Source organism: Sus scrofa, chromosome 5 (assembly GCF_054392235.1).
Source record: "Sus scrofa isolate SSC_HxYL_T2T_F1_AM1 chromosome 5, Sscrofa_HxYL_maternal_Yorkshire_Landrace_v2.0, whole genome shotgun sequence".
NCBI lineage: Eukaryota > Metazoa > Chordata > Mammalia > Artiodactyla > Suidae > Sus > Sus scrofa.
The window spans coordinates 16,879,490-16,905,024 of NC_139387.1; the positions used below are offsets into that span (position 1 = coordinate 16,879,490).

The 25,535-nt window shown below is 46.0% G+C and overlaps 1 protein-coding gene and 1 long non-coding RNA gene across 4 annotated transcripts; one reads left to right on the top strand and one right to left on the bottom strand.

The window, feature by feature from the left end:
• LOC146403166 (uncharacterized) lies at positions 1-8,043 on the bottom strand. The gene is made up of 2 exons (XR_014803167.1): positions 7,906-8,043; positions 1-511 (listed from the first exon to the last, which is right to left on the bottom strand). It is a non-coding gene; the product is annotated as an uncharacterized LOC146403166 (long non-coding RNA).
• On the top strand, positions 3,746-25,481 carry SPMIP11 (sperm microtubule inner protein 11). 3 transcript variants are annotated; one of them, XM_084955530.1, is made up of 5 exons: positions 11,797-11,865; position 11,941; positions 20,904-21,026; positions 24,307-24,451; positions 25,304-25,474. In XM_084955530.1, exons 1-5 carry the CDS (start codon positions 11,812-11,814, stop codon positions 25,350-25,352), a joined length of 372 nt encoding a protein of 123 aa, XP_084811656.1. In that variant the 5' UTR covers positions 11,797-11,811; the 3' UTR covers positions 25,353-25,474. The 3 variants fall into 3 exon arrangements, with proteins under 3 accessions (XP_084811654.1, XP_084811656.1, XP_084811655.1); XM_084955528.1 differs by lacking the exons at positions 11,797-11,865; position 11,941 and adding an exon at positions 3,746-3,871 and having other exon boundaries at positions 25,304-25,481; XM_084955529.1 differs by lacking the exons at positions 11,797-11,865; position 11,941 and adding an exon at positions 14,413-14,516 and having other exon boundaries at positions 25,304-25,481.
• Positions 25,482-25,535: the final 54 nt, after the last annotated feature.

Consider the following 25,535-nt stretch of genomic DNA (forward strand, 5'->3'; position numbering starts at 1 on the left):
TTTTTTAGTTATGTCATCTTTTATTTCATTTTTTGTCTTTTTGCCTTTTCTGAGGCTGCTCCCGCGGCAGATGGAGGTTCCCAGGCTAGGGGTCTAATCGGAGCTGTAGCTGCCAGCCTTCACCAGAGCCACAGCAACACGGGATCCGAGCCACCTCTGCAGTCTACACCACAGCTCACAGCAATGCCAGATCCTTAACCCACTGAGCAAGACCAGGGACCAAACCCAAAATCTCATGGTTCCTAGTCAGATTCGTTAACCACTGAGCCACGATGGGAACTCCTCCTATGTTGTCTTCTTAATAGCCAAAATTATTTCTCCCAGATTCCCCTCACCTATTTTTCTGACCTGTGTTTGGTTCTCCACTAAATTTCTTAGATTGATGACTCCATTTTGATGCTGTCGTGACTGTGTACCAGTCTTCTGAGAAAAAGACCTAGAAACTATCAGGCTTCACGCAATGCAACTGCTAGCCAATGGCTTGCTACCCTCCAGTACAGAAGAGGGGCACCTGTGTAAATCAGAGAAAAGAAATATTCTTTGACTTAAAATGATTTGAAAGTAGGTAGCAGGGATAACATAATTGCCAAACATGAATTTTTGACCATGCCTTGTTTCAAATCCCCACTATTCTTTTTTTTTAAACTATCTTAACCATTTTCGCGTGTACAGTTCAGTACAGTTCAGTAGTGTCAACTATATTCACAGTGTTATGCAACAGGTATCTACAGCTTTTTATTTTTTTTGCAAAACTGAAACTCTATACCCATTGAACAACTCCCCATTTCCCCCAGCCTGACACCTCCCATTCTCCCATTCTACTTTTTATTTCTTGGAGTTTGACTACTTTATAGACATTTAATATATGCGGAATCATACAGTATTTGTCTTTCTGTGACTGTATTATTTCTCTTAGTGTAATGTCCTAAAAATTCCCAGTTATTCTTTTAACTAATTGTGTGATTCTCTGCGCCCGCACGTGCGTGCGAGCGTTTTGGCGGCACCTGAGGCATATGGAAGTTCCCAGGCCAAGCTGCTTCAGTGACAAGGCCAGATCCTTAACCCCCTGCGCCACAAGAGAACTACTAGCTGTGTGATGGTAAATGTCATCCTGAACAGAACACTATATGGCACCTGGTAGGTCTTCAATACAAAATAATGTGAAAATAATGATAGCCTTCAAATACACTGCCCTTAAAGAACACAGGAATTTTCCTCTCTTTTTTTTTTTTTTTTTTTTTTTTTTGGTCTTTTGTCTTTTTGTTGTTATTTCTTGGGCCGCTCCTGCGGCATATGGAGGTTCCCAGGCTAGGGGTCGAATCGAAGCTGTAGCCACCGGCCTACGCCAGAGCCACAGCAACGCAGGATCCAAGCCGCGTCTGCAACCTACACCACAGCTCACGGCAACGCCGGATCCTTAACCCACCGAGCAAGGGCAGGGACCGAACCCGCAACCTCATGGTTCCTAGTCGGATTCGTTAACCACTGAGCCACGACGGGAACTCCTCCTCTCTTTTTTTTAAATTTATATTGAAGTGGGAGATTTAACTCAGAGACATAACCCCCCTTGTCTGCAAAAGCAGCTGCCTGCATTTTCAGCTCTGCTGGCCTCTTAGAATCCTTCTTGTAATTATGTAGCAACTACATGCCCTATGTCCCAGCCAGCAGCCCTGCTGATGGTGCGCCAAGCATTGCTTATCAGTTTCGCTTCTGTGACCTTGCTTGCCCGGTTTCTTAGGCAGGAACACTGTCTGCTCTGGGAAGGGGGAGGTCTCGGGCTGCTTACATGGGAAAAACAAGACCCTGTATGGTATGAAAGCTGCTGAGAACAAAGACCTGGCACTCAGACTCTGGAAGTGACTCCTCTGAACCCGAACCGGTGCTGAATAAACCTTGCTTACCACATCTCCCAGTGCCGTTTGTCTCCTTCCACTGCCATGGTTTCTGCAGTTTCTGCAACAATATAGGACTCTCTTTCCTCTTATAGCCAGACTTACCAGACTACTCTTTCTAGGTACAAGATTATACTATAGTTCATGGTTTGATCTTATTTTGTGTTGCGCTTATGAATATGACATTTCAGTTGTGTCGCACATTATTACCATTTAGTACTTTTCATTTTTTGGTCTTTTAGGGCCACACCTACAGCATATGGAGGTTCCCAGGCTAGGGATCTAATCGGAGCTGCAGCTGCCAGCCTACGCTCCAGCCACAGCAACATGGGATCCGAGCTGCATCCCAGACCTACACCACAGCTCAAGGCAACGCCAGACCCTTAACCCACTGAGCGAGGCCAGGGATGGAACCAGTGTCCTCATGGATGCTAGTTGGGTTCGCTAACTGCTGAGCCATGACGGGAACTCCCCATTTACTACTTTAAAAATAATTTCTCGGAGTTCCCATTGTGGCTCAGTGGTTAACAAACCCAGTTAGCATCCATGAGGTTGCAGGTTCGATCCCTGGCCTCGCTCAGTGGGTTAAGGATCTGGCGTTGCCGTGAGCTGTGGTGTAGGTCACAGACACCGCTCAGATCCCACACTGCTGTGGCTGTAGTGTAGGCCAGCAGCTGTAGCTCCAGTTAGACCCCTAGCCTGGGAATCTCCTTAAGCTGTGGGTGCAGCCCTAAAAAGAAAAAAATAAAAAAAATTGTGTTTGCTAAGGTTCCTTTATATGCAGAACACTATGCTGAGGAAATTTGCATACATTATCCATTTAATTCGCATAATATTATGAAATAGATATCATGGCCTTTTTTTTTTTCTTTTTGGCTTGTGTCTGCCACATGCACAAGTTCCCCAGACCAGGATCAAACCTGAGCTACGGCAATAACAACACTGGATCCTTAACCATTAGGCCACCAGGGAACTCTTATGGCCTTTTTTTAAAATTAAAAAAACAGAAGCTTAGGCGTTCCTTGTGGTGCAGCAGACTAAGGACCCAGCATTGTCAATGCTGTGGCGTGGGTTCAATCCCTTGCTCAGAAACTTATGCGAGCCCTGGGTGCCACCAAAACCAAAACCAAACCAAACAAAAACCAAAAAAAACCCCTGAAGCTTGAGAGTTTCCACTGGAGCAGCAGGTTAGGAATCCCGAGTTGCCGCAACTGTGGTATAGGTTGCCACTTTTAACTCGGATTTGATCACTGGCCCAAGAACTTCCATATGCTATGGATGCAGCCAAAAAAGAAAAAAAAATAACAAACCCGAAGCTTAATCAATTCAAAGTCAGACACGTAGAATAAGGCAAAACCAACATTTGAGCCCAGGTCATCGCTCTTTCTGCTCACCGCTTTCTGAAGCTTACAGTATAAGACTGGAGCAAGAAAAAGGGTAACTGGGAGTTCCAGACACGGCTCAGCAGAAGCAAATCTGACTAGTATCTATGAGGACGCAGGTTCAATCCCTAGCCTTGCTCAGTGGGTTAAGTAGGGAGCTGCCATGAGCTGTGGTGTAGGTCGCAGACGGAGCTTGGATCTGGTGTTGCTGTGGCTGTGGCGTAGGCCAGCAGCTACAGTTCTGATTTGACCCCTAGCCTGGGAACCTCCATGTGCCGTGGCTGCGGCCCTGAAAAAAAAAAAAAGAAAACGGGTAACTGGCAATAGTTTCCTTCATTTTTCGGAAGTTATTTAGCCCATTCCCATAAATCCAGCTCCACTGTGAACCCATAGATTCTATGCCTCCTTAGACAAAGGGAGTGTCAGTCATAGTAGTTCTTCAGGACATTGCCATGGTTACCAAACAGAGTCCAGTGCACCAGCCCGAACATTCCAGAAGAGGATGGGGAAGACCGGAGATGGCCTTCTTCAACTTGTATCAGTTGGGATATCAAAATCCCTTTCGGAACAAGAAAAGGGACACAACTGAAAAAACAAGTAAGGGGAATACAGAATAGAGGGTAAGAAGGGCCGCTTCTTAGACATTTCTTTTCCCACCATGGGTTAGAGTTTTATCCCCCCAAGATCAACAATTACACTAGTTAAAATTATGGAGTAGGGAAGGTATCCATTCACCTTCCCTCTCTTATTATTTGATAGCCTTATTAAGACACTCAGTTTATCCAACTGAATAAATGTATTCTTTTTTTTTTTTTTTTTTTTTTGTCTTTTTTGCCATTTCTTGGGCCGCTCCTGCGGCATATGGAGGTTCCCAGGCTAGGGGTTGAATCGGAGCTGTAGCCGCCGGCCTACGCCAGAGCCACAGCAACGCGGGATCCGAGCCGCGTCTGCAACCTACACCACAGCTCATGGCAACGCCAGATCCTTAACCCACTGAGCAAGGCCAGGGATCAAATCCTCAACCTCATGGTTCCTAGTCAGATCCATTTCCACTGCACTATGATGGAAACTCCAAGATTAAGGTCTTAAGAGATGACCTGCTTGCATGCACACAGGAAAGGAGAAAGGGTATTCCAGGCAGAATGGAGAAGCCTGTGAAGGGAATTAGGGCGGGCAGGTACTGAAGCAAAAGTTGCCTTTGGGGTAGAGGGAGGGGATAACTGGGAAAGGATAAAGCACAAAGTTAAGACTGAGAAGGACTGATCTTGCACAGGCCTCTCCTGAGGGCTCTTGTTCTCTTTCTAATTTCATCAGAGAAGCTCTGTTTCACATATTCAGCTTTGAGCTAAGATTTGTACCAAGAATTCCATTAATGAAGCCTAGAAATCCCTTAATAGCCCTACCCCGGCCCTCCCTTGCCTGCACCTGCCCCACCAGTCCTGGCATTACCATGTGGATGCTGAGTTCCTCACCCTCTCCCAGAGAAACACACTTAGTCCAACCCACAAATGTCCCTTGTTCCATTTTGGGTTATTACATATTGCCCTCCGTGGAGTTCCCATTGTGGCTCAGCGGAAACGAATCTGCCTGGCATCCATGAGGACGCAGGTTTGATCCCTGATCTCTCTCCATGGCTTAAGGATCCTGTGTTGCCGTGAGCTGTGGTGTAGGTCGAAGATGTAGCTCGGATCCTGCATGGCTGTGGCTGTGGTATAGGCTTGCGGCTATAGCTCTGATTCGACCCCTAGCCTAGGAAGCTCTATCTGCCGTGGGTGTGGCCCTAAAAAGATTAAAAAAATAAAAATAAAAAAATATAGATTGCCCTCCTGTTAGGACAGTTGACAATGTAACCCTCTGAGACTACCCCTTGTGCTTCCCCTTCCCCATCCTGGCTTTTTCAGTGTAGTTATGTCTCTGAATGTGATGGATAACGCTCTGGTGATGGTTACTTTATATAGAAAAAAGGAGATTATGTGAGTGAGCCTAATCTTATCACATAAGCCCTAAAAGCAGAGTGTATTTTCCAGCCAGCAGCAAAAGAGGAGTCCAAGAGGACTGGAAGCACGAGCAGGATCTGACACATCACTGCTGGTTTTGGAGATGGAGTGGGGCGGGCAGCATGCCAAGGAATGTGGTGGCATTTAGGGGCTCAGAGTGTCCCAGCTGACCCTCAGTCCTGTAACCGCAGAAAAACTGAAATTCTGTGAATAACCTGAATGAGCCTGGAAATAGATTCCTCTCTAAAGCCTCCAGATAAGACTCCAGCCCAGCCAACGCCTTGATTTCAACCTTGTGAGACTAAGCAGAGATTGCCAGACTTCTGACTTATAAAACTGTGAGATAATAAGTAGATATCATTTCAAGCCATTTGGGATACAGCAATAGAACCCTCATAAAGGTTAAATCCGTAGTCTTGTAGTCTTGCAAATATCTAAAAATTGGCCACTGCTAAGCCAAATAATGTCACTATAATTACTTTTTTTGTTCAACTTTTTGTTTATCCCTGGAGGTAAGAATTGCCACCGTTTTTTGGGGGTTTTTTGGTGGGTTGGTTGTTTTGTTTTGTTTTGTTTTTTGCATTTTAGGGCCGCGCTTGCATCATATGGAGGTTCCCAGGCTAGGGGTGGAATCAGAGCTACATCTACCAGCCTACACCACAGCTCATGGCACATCAGAGCCCCAGCCCACTGAGCAGGGCCAGGGATCGAACATGAAACCTCATGGTTACTAGTCAGATTCATTTCCACTACACCACAAAGGGAATGCCTTCCCCCCATTTTTTCATTTGTCTGGTTCTCCATGTAACTACTGCTACTTTTTTCCCCAAATTATTTCAACCTGTCAAAGGCCCAATGTATTTTTTCCAAGCATTCAAAACACAACAATCAATTCCTCTTCTCCCAAACTTCCTCTCTTTTTTTTTTTTTTTTTTTTTTTTTTTTGTCTTTTTGCCTTTTCTAGGGCCACTCCCACAGCATATGAAGGTTCCCAGGCTAGGGGTCTAATCAGAGCTGTAGCCGCTGGCCTGCGCCAGAACCACAGCAATGTGGGATCCGAGCGGCGTCCCCAACCTACACCACAGCTCACCGCAATGCCGGATCCTTAACCCACTGAGCGAGGCCAGGGATTGAACCTGCAACCTCATGGTTCCTAGTCAGATTCATTAACCACTGAGCCATGACGGGAATGCCCTATTCCTACTCTTACCTTCTCCCACTCCAGGTGCATCGCTCTTGTTCTAAAACTTGCTTTTGCCTCTCGCCAAGGTTTTATTCTCTCTTTCCTGAATCCCACATTTTCATTTATTTATTTATGTATGTATGTATTTATGTATTTATTTTTAACCGGGCCCATGTCATGTGTAAGTTCCCAGGCTAGGGGTCGGATCGGAGCTGCACCTGCTGGCCTGCGCCACAGCCACAGCAACTCAGGACTGAAGCACAACAGGACCTCTGGATCCCACATTTTCTTTCTCAGTTTACTCTCTCCCTTTCCTGGAGTATATCTTGAGTAGCTTTCTAGGAATGTGTAGGAGGTATATTTCTGAGTGCAGAATAGTTCTATTCTACCCTCACACTTGCTCTTGCAGATAAGGAATTCTAGGTTGAAAATCATTTTCAGAGAACTTTGAAGGTACACGTTTGTTACCCTCTAACTTCCAGTTGGACTCATGCATGCTATATTTCTTTCTTTTTGTTGTTATTGTTGTTGTCTTTTGTCTTTTTAGGGCACTTGCGGCATATGGAGGTTCCCAGGCTAGGGGTCGAATCCAAGCTACAGCTACTGGCCTCCACCATAGCCACAGCCATACCAGATCCGAGCCGCGTCTGTGGCCTACACCACAGCTCGCGGCAACACTGGATCCTTAACCCACTGAGCGAGGCCAGGGATGGAACCCGCAACCTCATGGCTCCTAGTCGGATTCGTTTCTGCTGCACCACAATAAGAACTCCGGATGCTATATTTCTCTTCTGAAGCTTTTCATTTTCTTTTGGTTCCCCAGTGTTCTGAAATTTCATAATGTTGGAAGCTGCTGTAGGTCTTTTTTCATTCACTGTGATAGACATTCCTTGACAATCTGGAAACGCGTGCCCTTCATTTCTGACAACTTTTCCTTTATTATTTCTTTATGAATTTGTTCTCTATTTCCGCTCTTCTTTTTGGAACTTCGAGTTGTCAGCTCTAAAACCTCCTGAACTCACCCTCTGTATTTCCTTTGGATTTTTTAAAAAAAATTTACTCTTTTGGGGAGTTCCCATTGTGGCTCAGTGGAAATGATCCCGACTAGTGTCCGAGAGGATGCAGGTTCCATCCCTGGCCTCGCTCAGTGGGTTATGGATCCGGCATTGCCATGAGCTGTGGTGTAGGTTGCAGACGTGACTCCAATCCCCAGTTGCTGCACCTGTGGCTGTGGTGTAAGCCGGCAGCTGTGGCTCTGACTCGACCCCTAGCCTGGGAGCCTCCATATGGCGCAGGTGTGGGCCTAAAGAACTAAAAAAATAAAAATAAATTTAAAAATTTTTAAACCTCTTTGGGAGGTTTCCTCAATTTTACCTTGCAACCTTCTGTGTTAATTATCTTTTGCTGTGTACCCTAAACGACAGAGATTTAAAACAACAAACACTCATTACCTTACTGTTTCTGTGAATCGGGACTCCAGACGCAGTTTTAGCTAGGTGGTTCTGGCCCAGGGTTCTTCATGTGGTTGCAGACAGGATGTCAGCAGGGCTGCAGTCATCTCATGGCTGCAGGCTTCGGTTTCTCTCTGGCTGTTGACAAGACACCACAGTTTCTCATCACATGGGCCTCCCCATACGCTGCTGGAGAGCTTCACGTGGCAGTTAACTTTCCCCTGGCAGAGGAGGTGATGAGAGAGAGAGGGAGAAGGGGAGAGAGGAAGGAGGAAGGAAGCCACGGTGCCTTTTTATGACCTAGTCTCAGAACTATCATTTCCACCTTATTCTCTCTGTTAGAAGAGAGTCGCTGAATCCAGCCCACACGCAAGGGGAGGGGTAATAAGACTGTAGACACTTGGGAAAATCACCACACTTTTGTATCAGGATATTTTATTTTGCTTGCTATATTTTTAATTTCCAAGGGCCATTTTTGGTCCTCTGCTTTTCCTTTTCCATATCTTTTTTTTTTCCCTTCAGGGATCTCATATTTTATTTGAAATGCTTTTCTGTTCCCTGTATTAGCTGTGTTTCCTCTGGGCCCTTTTTCCTTTGAGCTTGTATTGGTCTCTGTTTTACTCATTGATAACTACTGTCAAATAACGGGTGATCCTTGGCTCTATTTTACTTTAAGAGTGAGGAACTAGGGAGTTCCCGTTGTGGCTCAGCATTAACGAGCCCTACTAGTAAGTATGCATGAGGTTTTGGGTTCGATCCCTGGCCTCGCTCAGTGGGTTAAGGATCCGGCGTTGCTGTGAGCTGTGGTGTAGGTCGAAGACTTGGCTCAGATTCCACACTGCTGTGACTGTGGTGCAGGCTGGCAGCTGTAGCTCCAATTCAATCCCTAGCCTGGGAACTTCCATAAGCTGCGAGTGTGGCCCTAAGAAGACCAAAAAAAAAAAAAAAAAAAAAAAAAAAGTGAGGAACTATAGGACTGAATAGAAGCCTAGGGGGTGGTGGTGGGTAGTTACCCACTGTGGGCTTTATAGGGAGCTCTCCTCTGGATCTCTACACTTGCTCCAGAGAGGAACCCTGTAATTGCTTCTTTCTCTGGGGATTAGTTATATGCTTGTCTGCTAGGATCCTGGGACCAAGACAGGAGATGGGAGTATTGAGAGTCTTACTTTCGAGAATCTCGATTTTCACTTAATCATATTTTCAGTCCTGCACCATATGCCATCCTCCACAGTAAAACCTGTCCGCGAGTGCAGTGCCTCCTAGATTCAGTTGGTCTGAAGAAATCTACCCCCCCCCAGTTTTATTGCGATATAATCGACATATAATATTAAGACATATGATATGTTGATTTGATACACTTAGACACTGCAAAATGATAACCACCATAGCATTATCTCCAACACCTCCATCACATCACATAATTGCTGTTTCTTTCTTGTGGTAAGAACATTTAAGATCTGCTTTCAGTACCTTTCAGGAATGTAATACAACATAATTAGCTATAATCACCACGCTGTGCAGCGGATTCCCAGAACTTATTCATCTGACATCTGGCAGTTTGAATCCTTTGGCCAAAATCTCACCCCCTCCTACCCCCCAGCTCCTGGAGACTACCATTCTACTCCGTTCCTGGGTTTCACTTCTTTAGATGTTACATATAAGGAAGATCATATAGCATTGGTCTCTGTCTTCCTTCTTCTCTTTCTTTCTCTCAGGGCTGTACTTGTGGTACAATGGACGTTCCCAGGCTAGGGCTCCAATCGAGCTGCGACTTCTGGCTTACGCCACCACCACAGCCACACCAGATCTGAGCCACATCTGCAGCCTACACCACAGCTCACGGCAACGCTGGATCCTTAACCCACTGAGCGAGGCCAGGGATTGAACCTGCATCCTCATGTATACTAGTCGGGTCCATTACTGCTGAGACATGACAGGAACTCCCTATTTGTCTTTTTCTGTCTGACTTATTTTACTCCACATGATGCCCTCGATTTGTCTTTTTCTGACTTATTTCATTCGCATAATGGCCTCAATTTCATCCAAAGTTGAAGCACAGGGCAGGATTTCCTTCGTTCTCATGAGTGAATAACACTCCATTGTGTGTGTATACACCACATCTTCTCTCTCCATTCATCCATTGGCAGATAATGCAAATAGGTTTCCATACCTTGGCTATTGTCAATAATGCTGCAGCAAACACAAGAGTGAAGATGTCCCTTCAAGATCCTGTTTTCATTTCCTTTAGATATATAGCCATGAGTGGGCTTGCTGGACAGAAGCAAGCCTCATCGGGGCATGGTGGTTTGCCTGGTTGTGCAACATATGTTGTAGACAAAACATGAGTTGTGACCACCTTTCTGTTCTGAGACCTAATTTTTTTTTTTTCGGTGACACCCACAGCATGTGGAAGTTCCTGGGTCAGGAGTCGAACCGGTGCCACAGCAACTCAAGCCACTGCAGTGACAACACTGACTCCTTAACCCACTGAGCCACAAGGAAACTCCACAAAACGGTAAGAAACTCATATTGATTTTAACTCAAAGTGTAATTTTTAAAGTTTTATTGAGCTGGTCTGAATCTTTCAACTTAGTTTTTACACAAACCATTGCTCTTTTTTAAAGGAAGTCCCATTGTGGCTCAGCGGTAACAAACCCGACTAGTATCCTTGAGGATGCGGGTTCAATCCCTGGCCTTGCTCAGTGGGTGAAGGATCTGATGTTGCTGTGGCTGTGGCATAGGCCAGCAGATGCAGCTCCAATTTGACCCCTAGCCTTGGAACGACAATATGCTGTGGGTGCGGCCCTAAAAAGACACACACACACAAACCATAAAATAAAAATTCCATTAGTTTCAATAATATTTCATTAAACTAAAATACCTCAATCACAAAGTAAAACTGGCATAAAAATTATTGGGGGGAGAAAACCACAGTTGACTTATAGCATGCATACGATTTAACTTGTTGGAGCAGAAGTATCCAGGTATGCTAGAGAGCAGCTCTTGGGTGCAGCTGGAGTGTTGCAGGCATCTTTTAATATGTTTTTCAGAGGACACAGAGAACATTAAGCTAGCAAGCTTCTTCTAGGAGTTCCCATTGTGGCACAGTGGAAACGAATCCAACTAGGAACCATGAGGTTGTGGGTTCGATCCCTGGCCTGCCTCAGGGGGTTAAGGATTGGGCATTGCCGTAAGCTGTGGTATAGGTTGCAGACACGGCTTTGATCTGGCATTGCTGTGGTTCTGGCATAGGTCAGCAACTGTAGCTCCAATTCAACCCCTAGCCTGGGGAACCTCCATATGCCTCAGGTACAGCCCTGAAAAGCAAAAAAAAAAAAAAAAAAAAAAAAAAAAAAGAAAAGAAAAGAAAAAGAAAAAAGAGCTTCTACTCTAGATAATGTGGAGCTATTCACATTTAATATTCTAAAATATAACAAGAAACTAGGACATCCTACAGAATTACCAATAAAAACTTAGATGACCTTGTCCTGGACCAAGTTGGAGATTCCTGACTGTTTGCCAAATTCAATTTGTGGGTTAGGATGCAGGGGAGGAATAAATGTGAGATCCCCTTCCAGACACAATTTAGATGCTTAGAATTCCTTGTGGTGAAATATCACCCAAGTGAAACCAACTATGTCAACTCTATTTCTGGTACTACCACCTTTTCTGCGAAGATGTTCGGGGGACTTGGCTACCCTCTGCCAAGTCTGGCTACAGTATGCCCTTCTGACTTCCACCTGAAAATCCCACCCACTAGTACTTAGATTCTATTGCTGGTCTTCCCTTGAAGCCACTTGAGCTGCCCCAGAGCTGAAGTCTGGGCCCACATGGCCAAGCTCTGGGGCACACAGGCTGACTCAAGAAGCTCAGCATCACTTCTGGTGAGGATCAAAAAAAAAGGGTATGAAACTTCAGGGAGTTGGAGTGTTAAGCCCCAGAGAAACCTATCAAGACAAAGTTCCGTGTATTTGGCTCTCCTCCTAGGGCTTTTGTCTTTCTAGAATGATTAGTACCATAATCACACGTCTCAAGGGTGCACTTGGGACTTTCTGACAATCCTATTAAGGCAATCATTTCACATGCCCTCTTTCCTCAAATCTTTCAAATCCCCTCTCATTCTCACTCTGAGCGGATAACTTCTTTGCTCCTTTTTTAAGAAAATGGAAGCAGGAGTTCCTGTCATGGCTCAGTGGTTAAGGATCTGTCATTGCACATGTAGCATAGGCTGCAACTGTAGCTCGGGTCTGATCCCTGGTCCGGGAACACCATATGCTGCAGGGTGGCCCAAAAAAAAAAACCAAAAAAAAAAAATGAATTTTTTAAAAAAGAAGGAGTTCCCCTTGCAGTGCAGGGGAAACGAATCCGACTAGGAACCATGAGACTGTGGGTTCGATCCCTGGCCTCGCTCAGTGGGTTAAAGATCCGGTGTTGCCGTGAGCTGTGGTGTAGGTCTCAGACACAGCTTGAATCTGGCATTGCTGTGGCTCTGGTGTAGGCCAGCAGCTGTAGCTCTGATTAGACCCCTAGCCTGGGAACCTCCATATGCTGTGGGTGCGGCCCCAGAAAAGACAAAAAAAGATAAAGAAAAGAAAAGAAACTAGAAGCAATACTTTCCATCGTCACATCCAACATTCCCCTGCATCTATACCTTCCCTCTGGTACAAGGAATGAATGAACGGTCTCCATTTGTGGACGGGATCACACCCCTTCTCACCGCAAAGATGTTGCTCCTGAAATTATCCCCATCTCCCTGTTTTTTTCTTCCTCCCAGATCATTTAAGTATACAAATGTGCTGTAATCTCTTCCATCTGGGGGAAAAAAAAACTCTCTCTTGACCATAAGGTCACATCACGCTGCTGTCCCCATTTCCTTCCCCAGCAACCTCTCCCCCTTCTCAACCCCTTGAGATTATACCAAAACTCCTGGAAAAATCAGACTCATCAACAAGAGAAAACCACACTGATTGGCCTCGCTTCGTTTATTTTTTTTTAATGCTTTTTAGGGCCATGCTCGAGGCATATGGAGGCTCCCAGGCTAGGGATCCAATTGGAGCTACAGCTGCCGGCCTACACCACAACCACAGCAATGCAGGATCCGAACCGTGTCTGCGACCTACACCGCAGCTCATGACAATGCCAAGATCCTTAACCCATGGTGCAAGAACAGGGATTGAACCTGCAACCTCAGGGTTCCTAGTTGGATTCGTTTCTGCTGCACCACGACAGGAACTCCTGATTGGCCTCACTTAAAATCCGTGGTCACTAAACTCAAGTGGACTTGTATGGCTGCTAAGAAGTCAGGCTGTATTTCCTTGTTCTGCGCATTCTCTCACTCTCCTGGAGGCTTCTTCACACCTTCTCCTTCCTCAAACCTCTAACACCTCCTCTCCTGTCCTCACTCTCAGATGGTGACTTGCCTTTCACAGTGAAAACAGAAGAAACTGGAAGGTTTCTACAACCTCTCACAAACCGTATCGATCCATCTAACCTCATCTGAGCCCGTAAATGTCTTTTTATAATGAATGAATGGTCTGCATACCTATTAAGACCAACCCCTCCACCTGTACATCAGTGCTCCTTTTTTTTGCCTAGTCAAGGACACGGCTTTCATAGTCTTCACACTCTATTGCATCAGTTTTTCCAACTCTGACCCTTCCCATCTGCAAGCTAGTCATCATCCTAAGACAAATTTACCCTCAAGACACTGCCCACCAACAGGAGTCTCAGAAGCAACTCAACAGGGTTGGGGTGGGGGGGTAAAGAGGGCTTGCATTTATTCTTGACTTGAAACAAATGCTCTCACCCTGCCAGACTCTCTAGCGACTGCCCTCCAGCCACAAACTCGGTGACTTCCAAACTCCGCACATGCAAAGGACCTCCCTTCCTCTTCCTCCACTGCTGCCTTTATCATCTGTCTTCCCAGAGGAGGGCACTAATGCGTCTTCCAGCCTGCTCTTACTTCCAAATGAATCTCTTCCAAGAACAAGTACATCTCCAATCGCAAAGCTTGGGTAAAAGCTGAGCATTTGTCACTTGTATTCTCAATCTCTGAGTCCTGTCAGAGGGATACCATAAGTGGTTTCCTACCCTGACTGGAAGGTCCTCTGCTCCATCTCCCAGTTCTGGTGACCTGCCTGTCAGGAGACAGCTGGAGATGCCATTCTTTGACTCCAGCAGAGGGCACTGTAGTTCTGGCTTTGCAAACAGGAGCCTGACTGGTACAATTCAGCTGAGAGTGAATTGGCCAAACTTCTGAGCCCCTCTGCCTTTCTAGATGGGCAAACCTACCAAAGTTTCAGAACTGTATTTTGGAAACATGTCTCAGTATCCCCATTCACCTGAAATTTGAGGGGAGCAGGGACTCAAGCTACTCATAGCTACAATCTCTCAAAGCCTAGGGAGTGGGCACCTCCCAGGTGGGAGACTTTATCTGTACTACAGTAGATAAGCCACTTTTCCCATGAGGGCCTGGTCTTTCCCCTCTGTTTTCCCTGCTAGGACTGGCACAATCCATCAGCCCACCAGGTTCCCATCTTCTTCTGCTCCCCGGATGCTGGCCATAGGAAATGATATTCCCCATTTCAGGCAGGGATATGCCTCTGGACAAGGTAATATTATCACATCCCTTACCCAACTCACGCCTTCTCCAGGGGGAGCAGACACCCATTAAGCTGTACATCGGGGAGCCCATTAAGAACCTAGTTCTTCAGGAGATTTTTGGGGTTTGTTTGTTTGTTTTTGATTTCTAGGGCCGCACCTGCGACACCTGCGAAGTTCCCAGGCTAGGGGTCTAATCCAAGCTACATCTGCCAGCCTAAACCACAGCCACAGCAATGCAGGATCTGAGCCACGTCTGCAACCTACACCACAGCTCACGGCAACATCAGATCCTTAACCCACTGAGTGAGGCCAGGGATTGAACCCGAAACCTCAGGGCTCCTAGTCGGATTCGTTTCCACTGAGCCATGATGGGAACTCCAAAGAGGATAGTTCTATCAATTCATGCTTTCCTTGATCTTTTCTGGAAGCCCGAGTTAGATGATTTCAAGAGACAGTAGAATGGGCTGGTTAAGAGCATGGGCTCTGGAGCCAAACTACTTGAGTTAAACTCAAGTCTCTGCCATATGTTCGTCATGTGACCTCGGGCAAATTACTGAACATCTCTGGGTCTTTGTTTCTCCATTTATAAAATACGATAATATTAGTGCCTACCTTTTATAATTGTGCTGAGCACATTCACTGGGTATTCGCTCTTTTTATTGTTGTTATCTCTAGAAGATTCATGTAATCCCTTTTATACCAAGGGGTCTGCAACCCACACTAAGCCTCTCTGTTATCTCATGCCCCATCTGCTTCCCTTGTGTTCAGAATCTTGAACAAGGGCACCGATTCTTTCTTTTTTTTTTTTTTTTGACAATGATACCAGATGGAAAACTGGATGTATTCAAAGGAATGAACAACATCAGAAACAGTCGTTGTATGGATAAATAAAAAAACTTTTTCGTCCTTTAAATCACATTAGAAGATCATTGACTGCTTAGGCAAAAATAGTAACCATATACTGTGAGGTTTAGAAGTTACATATACAACAGTAGCACAAAGGTTAGAGGGCTGATTTGGACGTATACTGTTGTAAGGCCCCTGTAATACATAAAAAGTAGTATAACATCACTTGGTACATTAAAGATGCATACTACAAATCCAATCTCTTGGGATTTATTTTTTTCTTTTTATAGCCACACCTGCAGCATATGGAACTTCTGTATGGTGGAAGGGCACCACTTTGAGGAAGATATTTTTGGACATGGAGACAAAGGAACTGCCCTCCTCTGTAAATTGTGCCCTGGGGACTGGTCTGATTCCCTGGCTTCAGGCTCCTGTCCACCTCCTCCCAAAGCACTGACAACTTCCTTGTATCAGGAAAGAGAGTAAGTGCAAGCTAGCCTTCCAAATAGACCTCAGCCCCCAATTTCAATCCAAGCAACTTCAAGGGGTTAATACCCCACACCTGATGTGACCTTTTGGGGAATCATATTTTACAAATAATATCACAACCTTTTCTCTCATACTGATTTTTTTTTTTTTCTTTTTAGAGCCATACCCACAGCATATGGAAGTTCCCAGGCTAGAGGTCTAATCAGAGCTACAGCTGCTGGCCTACACCACAGCCACAGCAACAATGCCAGATCCTAACTGCGTCTGTGACCTACACCACAGCTCCTGGCAACACCGGATCCTTAACCCACCGAGCGGGGCCAGAGATCGAACCTGCAACCTCATGGTTCCTAGTCAGATTCATTTCCACTGCGCCACGACGGGAACTCCTCTCACACAGATCGTGTGTGAATTTCTGGTCAGAGTGGGATAACTCTGCATGCAGTGACACAGACTTTAAAACAACTACAAGTAACATCTGTTAGATATTACCACTGCTACATACGAAGAATCTGGAACAGACGGGCAAATAACTCCAATCAGAAAGTTGGAATTCTGGGAGCCACTGAGGCAGACCCATTCTAAAAACCCTTCACCCTGAAAACACTGTGGCCAGTCAGCCCCAGTTCCAACTAACAGAGGCAATGGGCAAAGCAGTGGAAAACTAAGATTGTGTGACCATCCCAATGGCCCTGGGAAGCTTAGCATATGGAGAAATCTGCAGCGTTAATTTGCATACGTAGAGAAGACAACCAGTACTTCCGCTCAACCTTCCATTCAAAGCGTTAAATCTGCTGTATGGCAACTCTGAATTTACGGCCTGATTCTAGAAGAATCTGGCAGGGCCCTTCATATCTGTTTACCACAAAAACCATTTGGCACATAGTGTTACCTGGGTGGATGAAGAACCTCTGTTTTACCAGCTACCAACCAAATGACAGATTCACCTACCTTGTCGCAGTGGGGCTGGCGTACAAAGAGTTCACTGTATCACTCTACCCAGAACATGCCCTTTCACAGCAGCGGTGGCATGATTCTTACCTACCCCCTACTACCCTTCACCCAAGGTGGCTTCTAAAACTTGGCAGCTGGGGGAAGGTATGGGTTACCAAAATATCTTCCAGCTTGCCAAAAGCTTATCCACGGAGTAAGCCAACTGGTGCTTGATTCAAGAGGAAGGCATCCAAGTGGGTGGAACTCTCCAGCATACCTCCTAGCACACAGTAACCCACGTGGGATGCTGGGAGCTACTACTTGGAAACTGAGATAACAGAGCATCATCTGGCTGTACCCTGAAGAACAATCAGTCTGAGGCCTCAGGACCAGCGAAAGAGCTCCTTCGTCAGCTGCACCCAGAGCAGTGACCACTTGCAGTCCAGGTCCCACTGCCTACTAGGAATATGCTCTTGCTCTTTCTCTTTGGTCTACATTCACTTGACCGTGGACCTTCTGCCACCCCCCACTTAGCCTAAAGTCAAACGACCAAACTCCAATGACACCGATTCTAGAAACTGGTCCCTCACTGCTGTAACCTGTGATGAAGTACGAATTCAACCCCTGGTTCAGTCCAGGCTTCCCCCTCTCCAATTCTTAACTGTCAAGGGAGGCGATTCAAACAGCATCCCACTCTGGTGGTATCATGGTCTCAGAGAATGTTCAAGAAGATTTCCATTAGAGTGCAAAAGCAGGCGGCGGGGGGGGGGGGGGGGGGAAACAGAGTTGACGAATGTGTGGGGCCAAGACAGGATGAAAGGGAAATGCAGGAGCTGGGAAAGAACTCCAGAACTGAGGGGGCGTCCCTACCATCCCCCAGAGGCGAGTCAGCAATCTCAATCTCAACAAACAATTTCCAAAGAGAATGGCAAACTTTCATCCAGTTCCCAACAAGCTCAAGATTCTGAGATACAGGCCAAATCTAGCCTATTTAAGCAGAATATGAATTAATTAAAAGAATATTGGTGGGATTAAATTAAAACTGAAAAGTTTCTGCATAGCAAAGGAAACAATCAATAAAATGAAAAGGCGACCTACAGTTTGGGGAAGAAAAATTTGCAAACCATATAACTGATAAAGGGCTGATATCCAAAATATATAAGGAAGTCTTATAACCCAATAACAAAAAAACAAAAATCTAATTTAAAAATGGACAGAGGATGAGAACAGACATTTTTCCAAAGAAGACACACAAATGGCCAACAGGTATGTGAAAAGATGCTCGATGTCACTAACCATCAGGGAAATGCAAATTAAAAAAAAAAAAAAACCACAATGAGACATCACCTTTCACCTGTTAAAGTGGCCATTATTTAAAAAAAAAAAGAAAGAAAATGATAACAAGCATTGGTAAGGAGAAAAGGGAACCTGTGTGCACTTTTGGTAGGGATTTAAATGGGTATAGCCACTACAGAAAACAATACGGCAATTTCTCAAAAAATTAAAACAGAACTACCATATGATCCAGCAAACCCACTTCCAATATCCACACACACATATATATCCAAAGGGAAAAAAAAATATATATATATATATATATCTCCCCAAAGAAATTGAAATCATGATCTCAAAGAGGTATCCGCACTCTCAAATTAACTGCAGCATTATTCACAATCACCAAGACACAGAAGTAACCTAAATGTTCATCAGTGCATGAGTGGCTTGTTTTAAGGTGGCATCTACATAACAATGGAATATTACTCAGCCTTTAAAAGGGGGGGGGGGAATCCTGCCATTTGCAGCAACATGGCTGAACCTTGAAGACACTATGCTGAGTGAAATAAGTCAGACACAGAAGGACAAATACTACATGATACCACTTATATGAGGAATATAAAAATAATCAAACTCATAGAAACAGAGAATAGAATGGGAGTTGCCAGAGGCTGGGGGGAGGAAGAAACAGGGAGGGAGCAGCAAAGGCTACAGTTTCAGTTACGCAAGCAAGGTGACTAATTCCTAGAGATCCACCGTGCAGCATAGAACCGTATGAGTATTGTATACTTTAAAATGCCCTAGGAGGGTAGAGCTCATGTTAAATGCTCTTATCACAAAATAATAACAATAAACCGAGAGGGAGGGAGGAGATTTTTGGAATGGGTATGTCTGCGGCATGGATTATGGCAATGGTTTCATAGGTATATACTGATCTCCAAACTCCTTAAGTTGTATGTTAAATAAGCACAACTTTTTGTATGTCAGTTTATGTATGTACATATGTATAAAGTAGTTTTTTGTTTTTTCTTTTTCTTTTTAGGGCCACACCTGCAGCCTATGGACATTCCCAGGCTAGGGGTCAATCAGAGCTGCAGTTGAGGCCTACACCACAGCCACAGCAACATGGGATCCTTAACCCAGTCAGCAAGGCCAGGGATCAAACCCACATCCTCGTGGATACCAGTCAGGTCCCTAACCGTCTAAGCCCCAATGGAACTCCACAATAAAGTAGTTTTCAAAAAAGGTATATTGGGAAGCACATAAAAACTGTAGAAGAGACAGAGAACCAAGTTTGGCAGAGAGTAACCAAAACCATTGTTCAGAACAGGCTGCAGACCTAGTTGGGCACAGATACCGCTGCACTCAACTGCTGTGGTAGGCACTGCTGGCACGAAGGATGCTGGGTCCAGATACTGATGCTCGAAACAAGATACAGCCTTACTGCCCCAACTTCCAATAGAAAAAGACTTTACATGGTCCCTGTTTCTTTGCAACCTCACCTTGGATTCAAAACCTCAAGAAGATGTATTGCTTGGCCTAGCTGAAATTCTTTGCCAAGGGCTTAGCTATGAAACAGGCTGGGTATCGTAGTCTGCTCAGGGTGCTATAACAAAATACTGTAGATTGGATAACTTATAAACAATAGAAACTTATTTCTCACAGTCCTGGAGGCTGGAAGTCCAGGCTCAGGGTGCCAAGTGTGGGCCCTCTTCCAGGCTGCAGAATTCTTGTTGTGTCCCCACATGGCAGAGGGGCAGAGACGTCTCTTTAAGGCCTCTTTTAAAGGGCCATTAACGCACTCATAAGGGCTGTGCCCTCATGACCTAATCACCTCCCAAAGCCCCACCTTCCAATACCATCACCCTGGGCATTAGGTTTTTGCCTTTTTTTTTTTTTGCTTTCTAGGACCACACTGGTGGCATATGGAGGTTCCCAGGCTAGAGGTTGAATCAGAGCTGTAGCTGCTGGCCTACGCCACAGCCACAGCAACGCAGGATCCAAGCCACATCTGAGACCTACACCACAGCTCACGGCAACGCCAGATCCCCAACCCACAGAGTGAGGCCAGGGATCGAATCCACATCCTCATGGTTACTCGTCGAATTCATTTCCACTGAGCCACGATGGGAACTCCAGCATTAGGTTTTCAACATGTGAATTTGGGGGTGGATGCAAACATTCGGACCATAGAACTGGGTAAGGAAGAGCTGGTCTTTGCAGCCTCTAGAATGAGATACAGATTTTGCCTCAGAGGAAACTCCCAAACCCCCATGAGAATGCTAAGTCTACACGACCTTGCTCTACACTACCTACCCAGACGCAGCCCTCTCCACTGCACCAGCACGAGACCAGCTCTAAATCGATAGCACGCAGCGACCTCTCTAACGGTTCTAACACACTTGATATCCTGCCACCTGAAGTGTTCTGATACTATGTCCCACAAATTCTTTCTGATCCTCCAACATTTAGCTTAAAAATAATTTCCCTGGTTAGATCAATTGAAACTCTGAAATACGCCAATCCCAGGAAAGGAATATCCGTCCAGATAAGTGGCCTTTTCCACCTGCACTAACCCTAAGTATTGGTCAATATCCTGCTTCCAGCAGGAGGCCACTCAAAACCGAGGGGTCAGGGAAGAGCAAGTGGCGAGAGGAATCTTCTGATCGCTGGGTTTTCCCTCCGTCCCCTCTGTCACAGCCATTTTGACTTGACTCCTGAGATCCTGAGAATCAATGCCAGTGGCTTGGAGAGATCCCTGCCCTGCACCTGGTTGGCATGGAGACCAGAGACTCGGAAAATCAAATGACCCCATTTGCTAAGTACTTAGAGCACGTCTGCTCTCGTTTCAGACCAGAAGGAACCAGTACCCACTAGGCTTCCTCCGATTATCGCAGAAGATGGGAATTACCGCGTACACCAGAACAGCCACACAAGGTACCACGAAGCCGTGCGGAAGGTGTTGTTAAAGACATGTACGTATCTTGGAGTAGGCACCATGCTCGGGGCGGAAAAGATGTGTCTGAGTTCCTCAAGCATGCCTAGGACGTGGGGGGGGCATCGTTACAGGGCAGGGCGGGTGGGGGAGAGCCAAGAAGAGACGGAGAAGAGGGAGAAAGTAGACGTGAATGGTGGGGTAAGCACGATAGAATAAAAATTGAATCAGACTTGGAAGCCGAAGATCCAGCTGTGAGTTCTAGTTTTGCCTTTTTTTTTTTTTTTTTTTTTTTTTTCTGCTTTTTAGGACCACACCCTCGGCATATGAAGTTCCCAGGCTAGGGGTCAGTCGAATCGGAGCTGTAGCTGCCAGCCTATGGCACCAATGCAGGATCTGAACTGAGTCTGAGACCTACACCACAGCTCACAGCAACACCGGATCCCTAACCCACTGAGCGGGGCAGGGATACTAATCAGATTCGTTATCGCTGAGCAGGAACTCCTTAGTTCTGCTGCTTTTAAGTGTCTCACCTGGGTACTCACTTACCCTTTGTTAATCTGCTTCCTCGTTCATTAAAAAACAAAACAAAACATGGAGTTCCCATTGCGGCACAGCAGAAATGAATCCAACTAGGAACCATGAGGTTGCGCTCAGTGGGTTAAGGATCCGGCGTTGCCATGAGCTGTGGCGTACACTGCAGATGTGGCTTGGATCTGGCGTTGCTCTGGCTGTGGTGTGGGCCACTGGCTATAGCTCCAATTGAACCCCTAGCCTGGGAACCTCCATATGCCGCAGGTGTGGCCCTAAAAGGCAAAAAAAACCCAGAAAATGCCTTTCTACTGATCTTACAGAATTGTTGTGAGGATCAAACCTTTGGAATTTGAACTGAGTTTAAACTCCAAACAAGCTGTGACCTTCAGCAAATTCCTTTAACCACTTAACCTCTCTGGACCGTCTGAAAATTGGGATAATACTCTAACATTGTTGTGAAAGTTAGAGAAAATACATTTTCAAAAAGCATCTAGGACAACCTACTGATACATGCAAATAGGTATAGGAATCTCCAGGGAGTTATGCTATGTAAAGAAAGCCAGTCCCGGAGTTCCCGTCATGGAACCATGAGGTGCAGGCTGGATCCCTGGCCTTTCTCAGTGGGTTAAAGATCCGGCGTTGCCATGAGCTGTGATGTAGGCTGCAGACGCGGCTTGGATCCCGCGTTGCTGTGGCTCTGGCGTAGGCTGGTGGCTACGGCTCCAATTTGACCCCTGGCCTGGGAACCTCCATATACCGTGGGAGCGGCCCTAGAAATGGCAAAAAAAAGAAAAAATGCCAGTCCCCAAAAGGTCACATGTTGTATGATGCCATTTACATAACACTCTTTAAAACGGCAAAATTATAGAAATGAATAATATTTATTGATTACTAAGGGGTGAAGAGAGGAGGATGTAGGTATAAAAAGACAACTCCCCAGAGTTGTCATTTTGCAAGATGTTACCTTGGTGTAGGCTCGGGGGACATGGGTAAGGGTACATAAAGGGTACACAGGATCTCTGTATCATTTCTTACAACGGTATGTGAATCTACAACCATCTCAAAATTAAAGTTTAAAAAACTAAAATCCTTTCAGAAATTTTAAAAGATACAAATGAGTATCTGTTATTTCTGATAGAAAAACTTTTGGGGGGTCACGCCTGTGGCATGTGGAAGTTCCCAGGCCAGGGATCAAACCTGAACCACAGCAGAGACCTGAGCCGCTGCAGTGACAATGCCAGATCCTTAACCCACTGCACCACAAAGTAACTCCTCTAATAGCAAAACTTTTAAAAAGCTTATTATCAATCAACAGGAAAACAACTAAGTCAAAAATGTATCGTCTACTCAATAACATATCAGGGATTTTTAAAAATAACTATTATAAAGATAGCCAGAAGATTAGGCTTTAATTCTAAGTTTAAAATACATACAAGAGAGTTCCTGTTGTGGCGCAGCAGAAACGAATCCGACTAGTATCCATGATGATGTGGGATTGATCCCTGGCCTCGCTCCGGGTCAGGGATCCAGTGTTGCCATGATCTGTGGTGTAGGTTGCAGACGCAGCTTGGATCTGGCATTGCTGTGGCTGTGGTGTAGGCCCAGCGGATACGGCTCCAATTCGACCCCTAGCCTAAGAACTTCCATATGGCATAGGTGCAGTCCTAAAAAGCAAAAAAAAAAAAAAGAAAGAAAGATACAGATTTTAGGAGTTCCTGTGGTGGCTCAGTGGGTTAGGAACCCAGCTAGTATCCAGGAGGATGTGGGTTTGATCCCTTAGTGGGTTAAAGGATCTGACGTTGCCCCAAGCTGTGGTGGATGCAGCTTGGATCTGGTATTGCTGTGGCTGTGTGGCGTAGGCCAGTAGCTATGGTTCCAATTCAACCCCTAGCCTGGGAACCTCCATAAGCCCCCATAAGGGTGCAGCCCTAAAAAGACAAAAAAAAAAAAAAATTACAAATTTTCTATGTTGGTATAATTAGATTAGTCCAAATAAAGGGTGAAACTCTAAACAAAGAAAAATCTAGGTAAGGCTGATATTACTTCAAAATTTTATTTTATTTTATTTTGTCTTTTTGCCTTTTCTAGGGCCGCTCCCATGGCATATGGAGGTTCCCAGACTAGGGGTCGAATCGGAGCTGTAGCCACCGGCCTACACCAGAGCCAGAGCAACGCGGGATCCGAGCTGCGTCTGCGGCCTACACCACAGCTCACAGCAATGCCGGATCCTTAACCCACTGAGCAAAGCCAGGGATCGAACCTGCAGCCTCATGGTTCCTACTCAGATTCATCAACCACTGAGCCACGACGAGAACTCCCTTATTTCAAAATTTTAAAAATACTTAATACAACGTTTAGAGCATAACAGGTGCTTAATAAATGATATCTATTAGCAATATCTAAACATGAAGTAGCATCATTGCTAAATTTCAGAGAATTACTTGGAATGAGCAAAAGGGGGAAAATAAGAACCAGCAGACCCATCTTCGCACATTTTGCAAGTGGGGGGGGGGGGCACTTGTTTTTCTACCACCTTGGCCCCTGAGAAAACTCTTGGAGACGGGCTTAGAGTAGAAGCAGAAAGAACCGAGACTGATTCCACTGACCATGAAGGCTGTGAGATGCTGGAATCCGGAAGAGGAACTGGGTGTGGTGACCACAGGTCCAGGACTTCTCAGCACCTGGTCAGGCCCAGTTGCTAGGCTGGGCTTGTGATGCCCTGAGGCACAAAAAGGAGCAGAGACCTCTAAGTAATTCGATAACCTGCCCTTCCTCCAACCACTCAGTCCCCAATCAGGTCTTCAGAGTCCCCCTGACTGATGCTCAGAACTTCAGCTTCTGGCGGTCCCACAGTCCGGGAGCACGCCCAGAGGAAACCACGCCGTGGATCCGGAGCCCCCGCCACTGCCTCATTAAAAGTCCAATGACCAGGTTAGGCTGGACGGGTGGAGTGGGAAGTCAAGGAAAGTACGACTCCTTCCCCTCCCCTCGCTGAAATCCTTGGAGACCCTTGCCTTCCTCGTCAGAGTCAGAGGATGGAACAGGAGGTTTTAGTGCTGCCGGGGAAACTGGCCCTGGCATCTGGGCACTGATAGCATTCAACAGAGCTAAAGATTTGTCTGGTTTGGGGTTCTTTTGGTTTGTTTTTCTTTCCTCTTTTTTTTGGGGGGGGGGGGTTTGAGGGCCACACCCACAGCATATGGAGGTTCCCAGGCTAGGAGACAAATCAGAGCTACAGCTGCCAGCCTACATCACAGCTCACGACAACGCTGGATCCTTAACCCACCGAGCAAGGCCAGGGATCAAACCCGCAACCTCACAGTTCCTAGTTGGTTTCGTTTCTGCTGCGCCACAACAGGAACTCCTGTTTTTTTTGTTTGTTTCGTTTTGTTTTGTTCTGCTGCACCTTCGGCCTGTGGGAGTTCCCAGGCCAGGGATCAAATCGTGCCACAGCCGTGGCCCAAGCCACTGCAGTGACACCACCAGGTCCTTAACCCACAGCACCACAAGAGAACTCCTTGTCTGAGTCTTTGTGTTTTGCCTTATGGGTATGACTTCTGAACAGACACAGGTATCTGCAGCATTCCCGTGGGAGGCCGGGCTGTCTCTGCTCCCTTCACTGCTGTCCCCAACCCTTCTAACCACCGCACCTTGGCAGTAGCCCCCCTGCATCAGCACCCCTGCTCTTCAGCCCTGAGGCAGTCTCGGGGACTAGGATTAAGCCCTCCACACCCCAGTCCAGCCTAACCTGGCTGCATCTGAGACCCTCTCTCTCTTTTCCAGGTTTATGGATCACTCTGTTCTCAATGACAGAAACGTCAGTCTGTACTGAGCAGGATGCATTCGCCGAAGGACCAGACAGACTGTGGGCGCAGGGCACGGAAGGGGAGAGAGGGAGGTGTCCTGGTTCCGGCGGCGGCGGACTAAAAGGAGGAGGGGAATAGAGAAAACAGAACAAACAGACTGGACGAGACGTCATTTGTGTGCGCTGGAAGTGACGGGGAGGGAAATTATT

Excerpts from the sequence above, each read along its gene's own strand:
- SPMIP11 (XM_084955528.1), top strand. The coding sequence starts at position 3,793 with ATGGCCTTCTTCAACTTGTATCAGTTGGGATATCAAAATCCCTTTCGG. Across the intron at positions 21,027-24,306 it reads GAAGGTGTTGTTAAAGACAT|TCCCCAATCAGGTCTTCAGA; the intron begins GTACGTATCTTG and ends CCAACCACTCAG. Across the intron at positions 24,452-25,303 it reads ATTAAAAGTCCAATGACCAG|GTTTATGGATCACTCTGTTC; the intron begins GTTAGGCTGGAC and ends TCTCTTTTCCAG.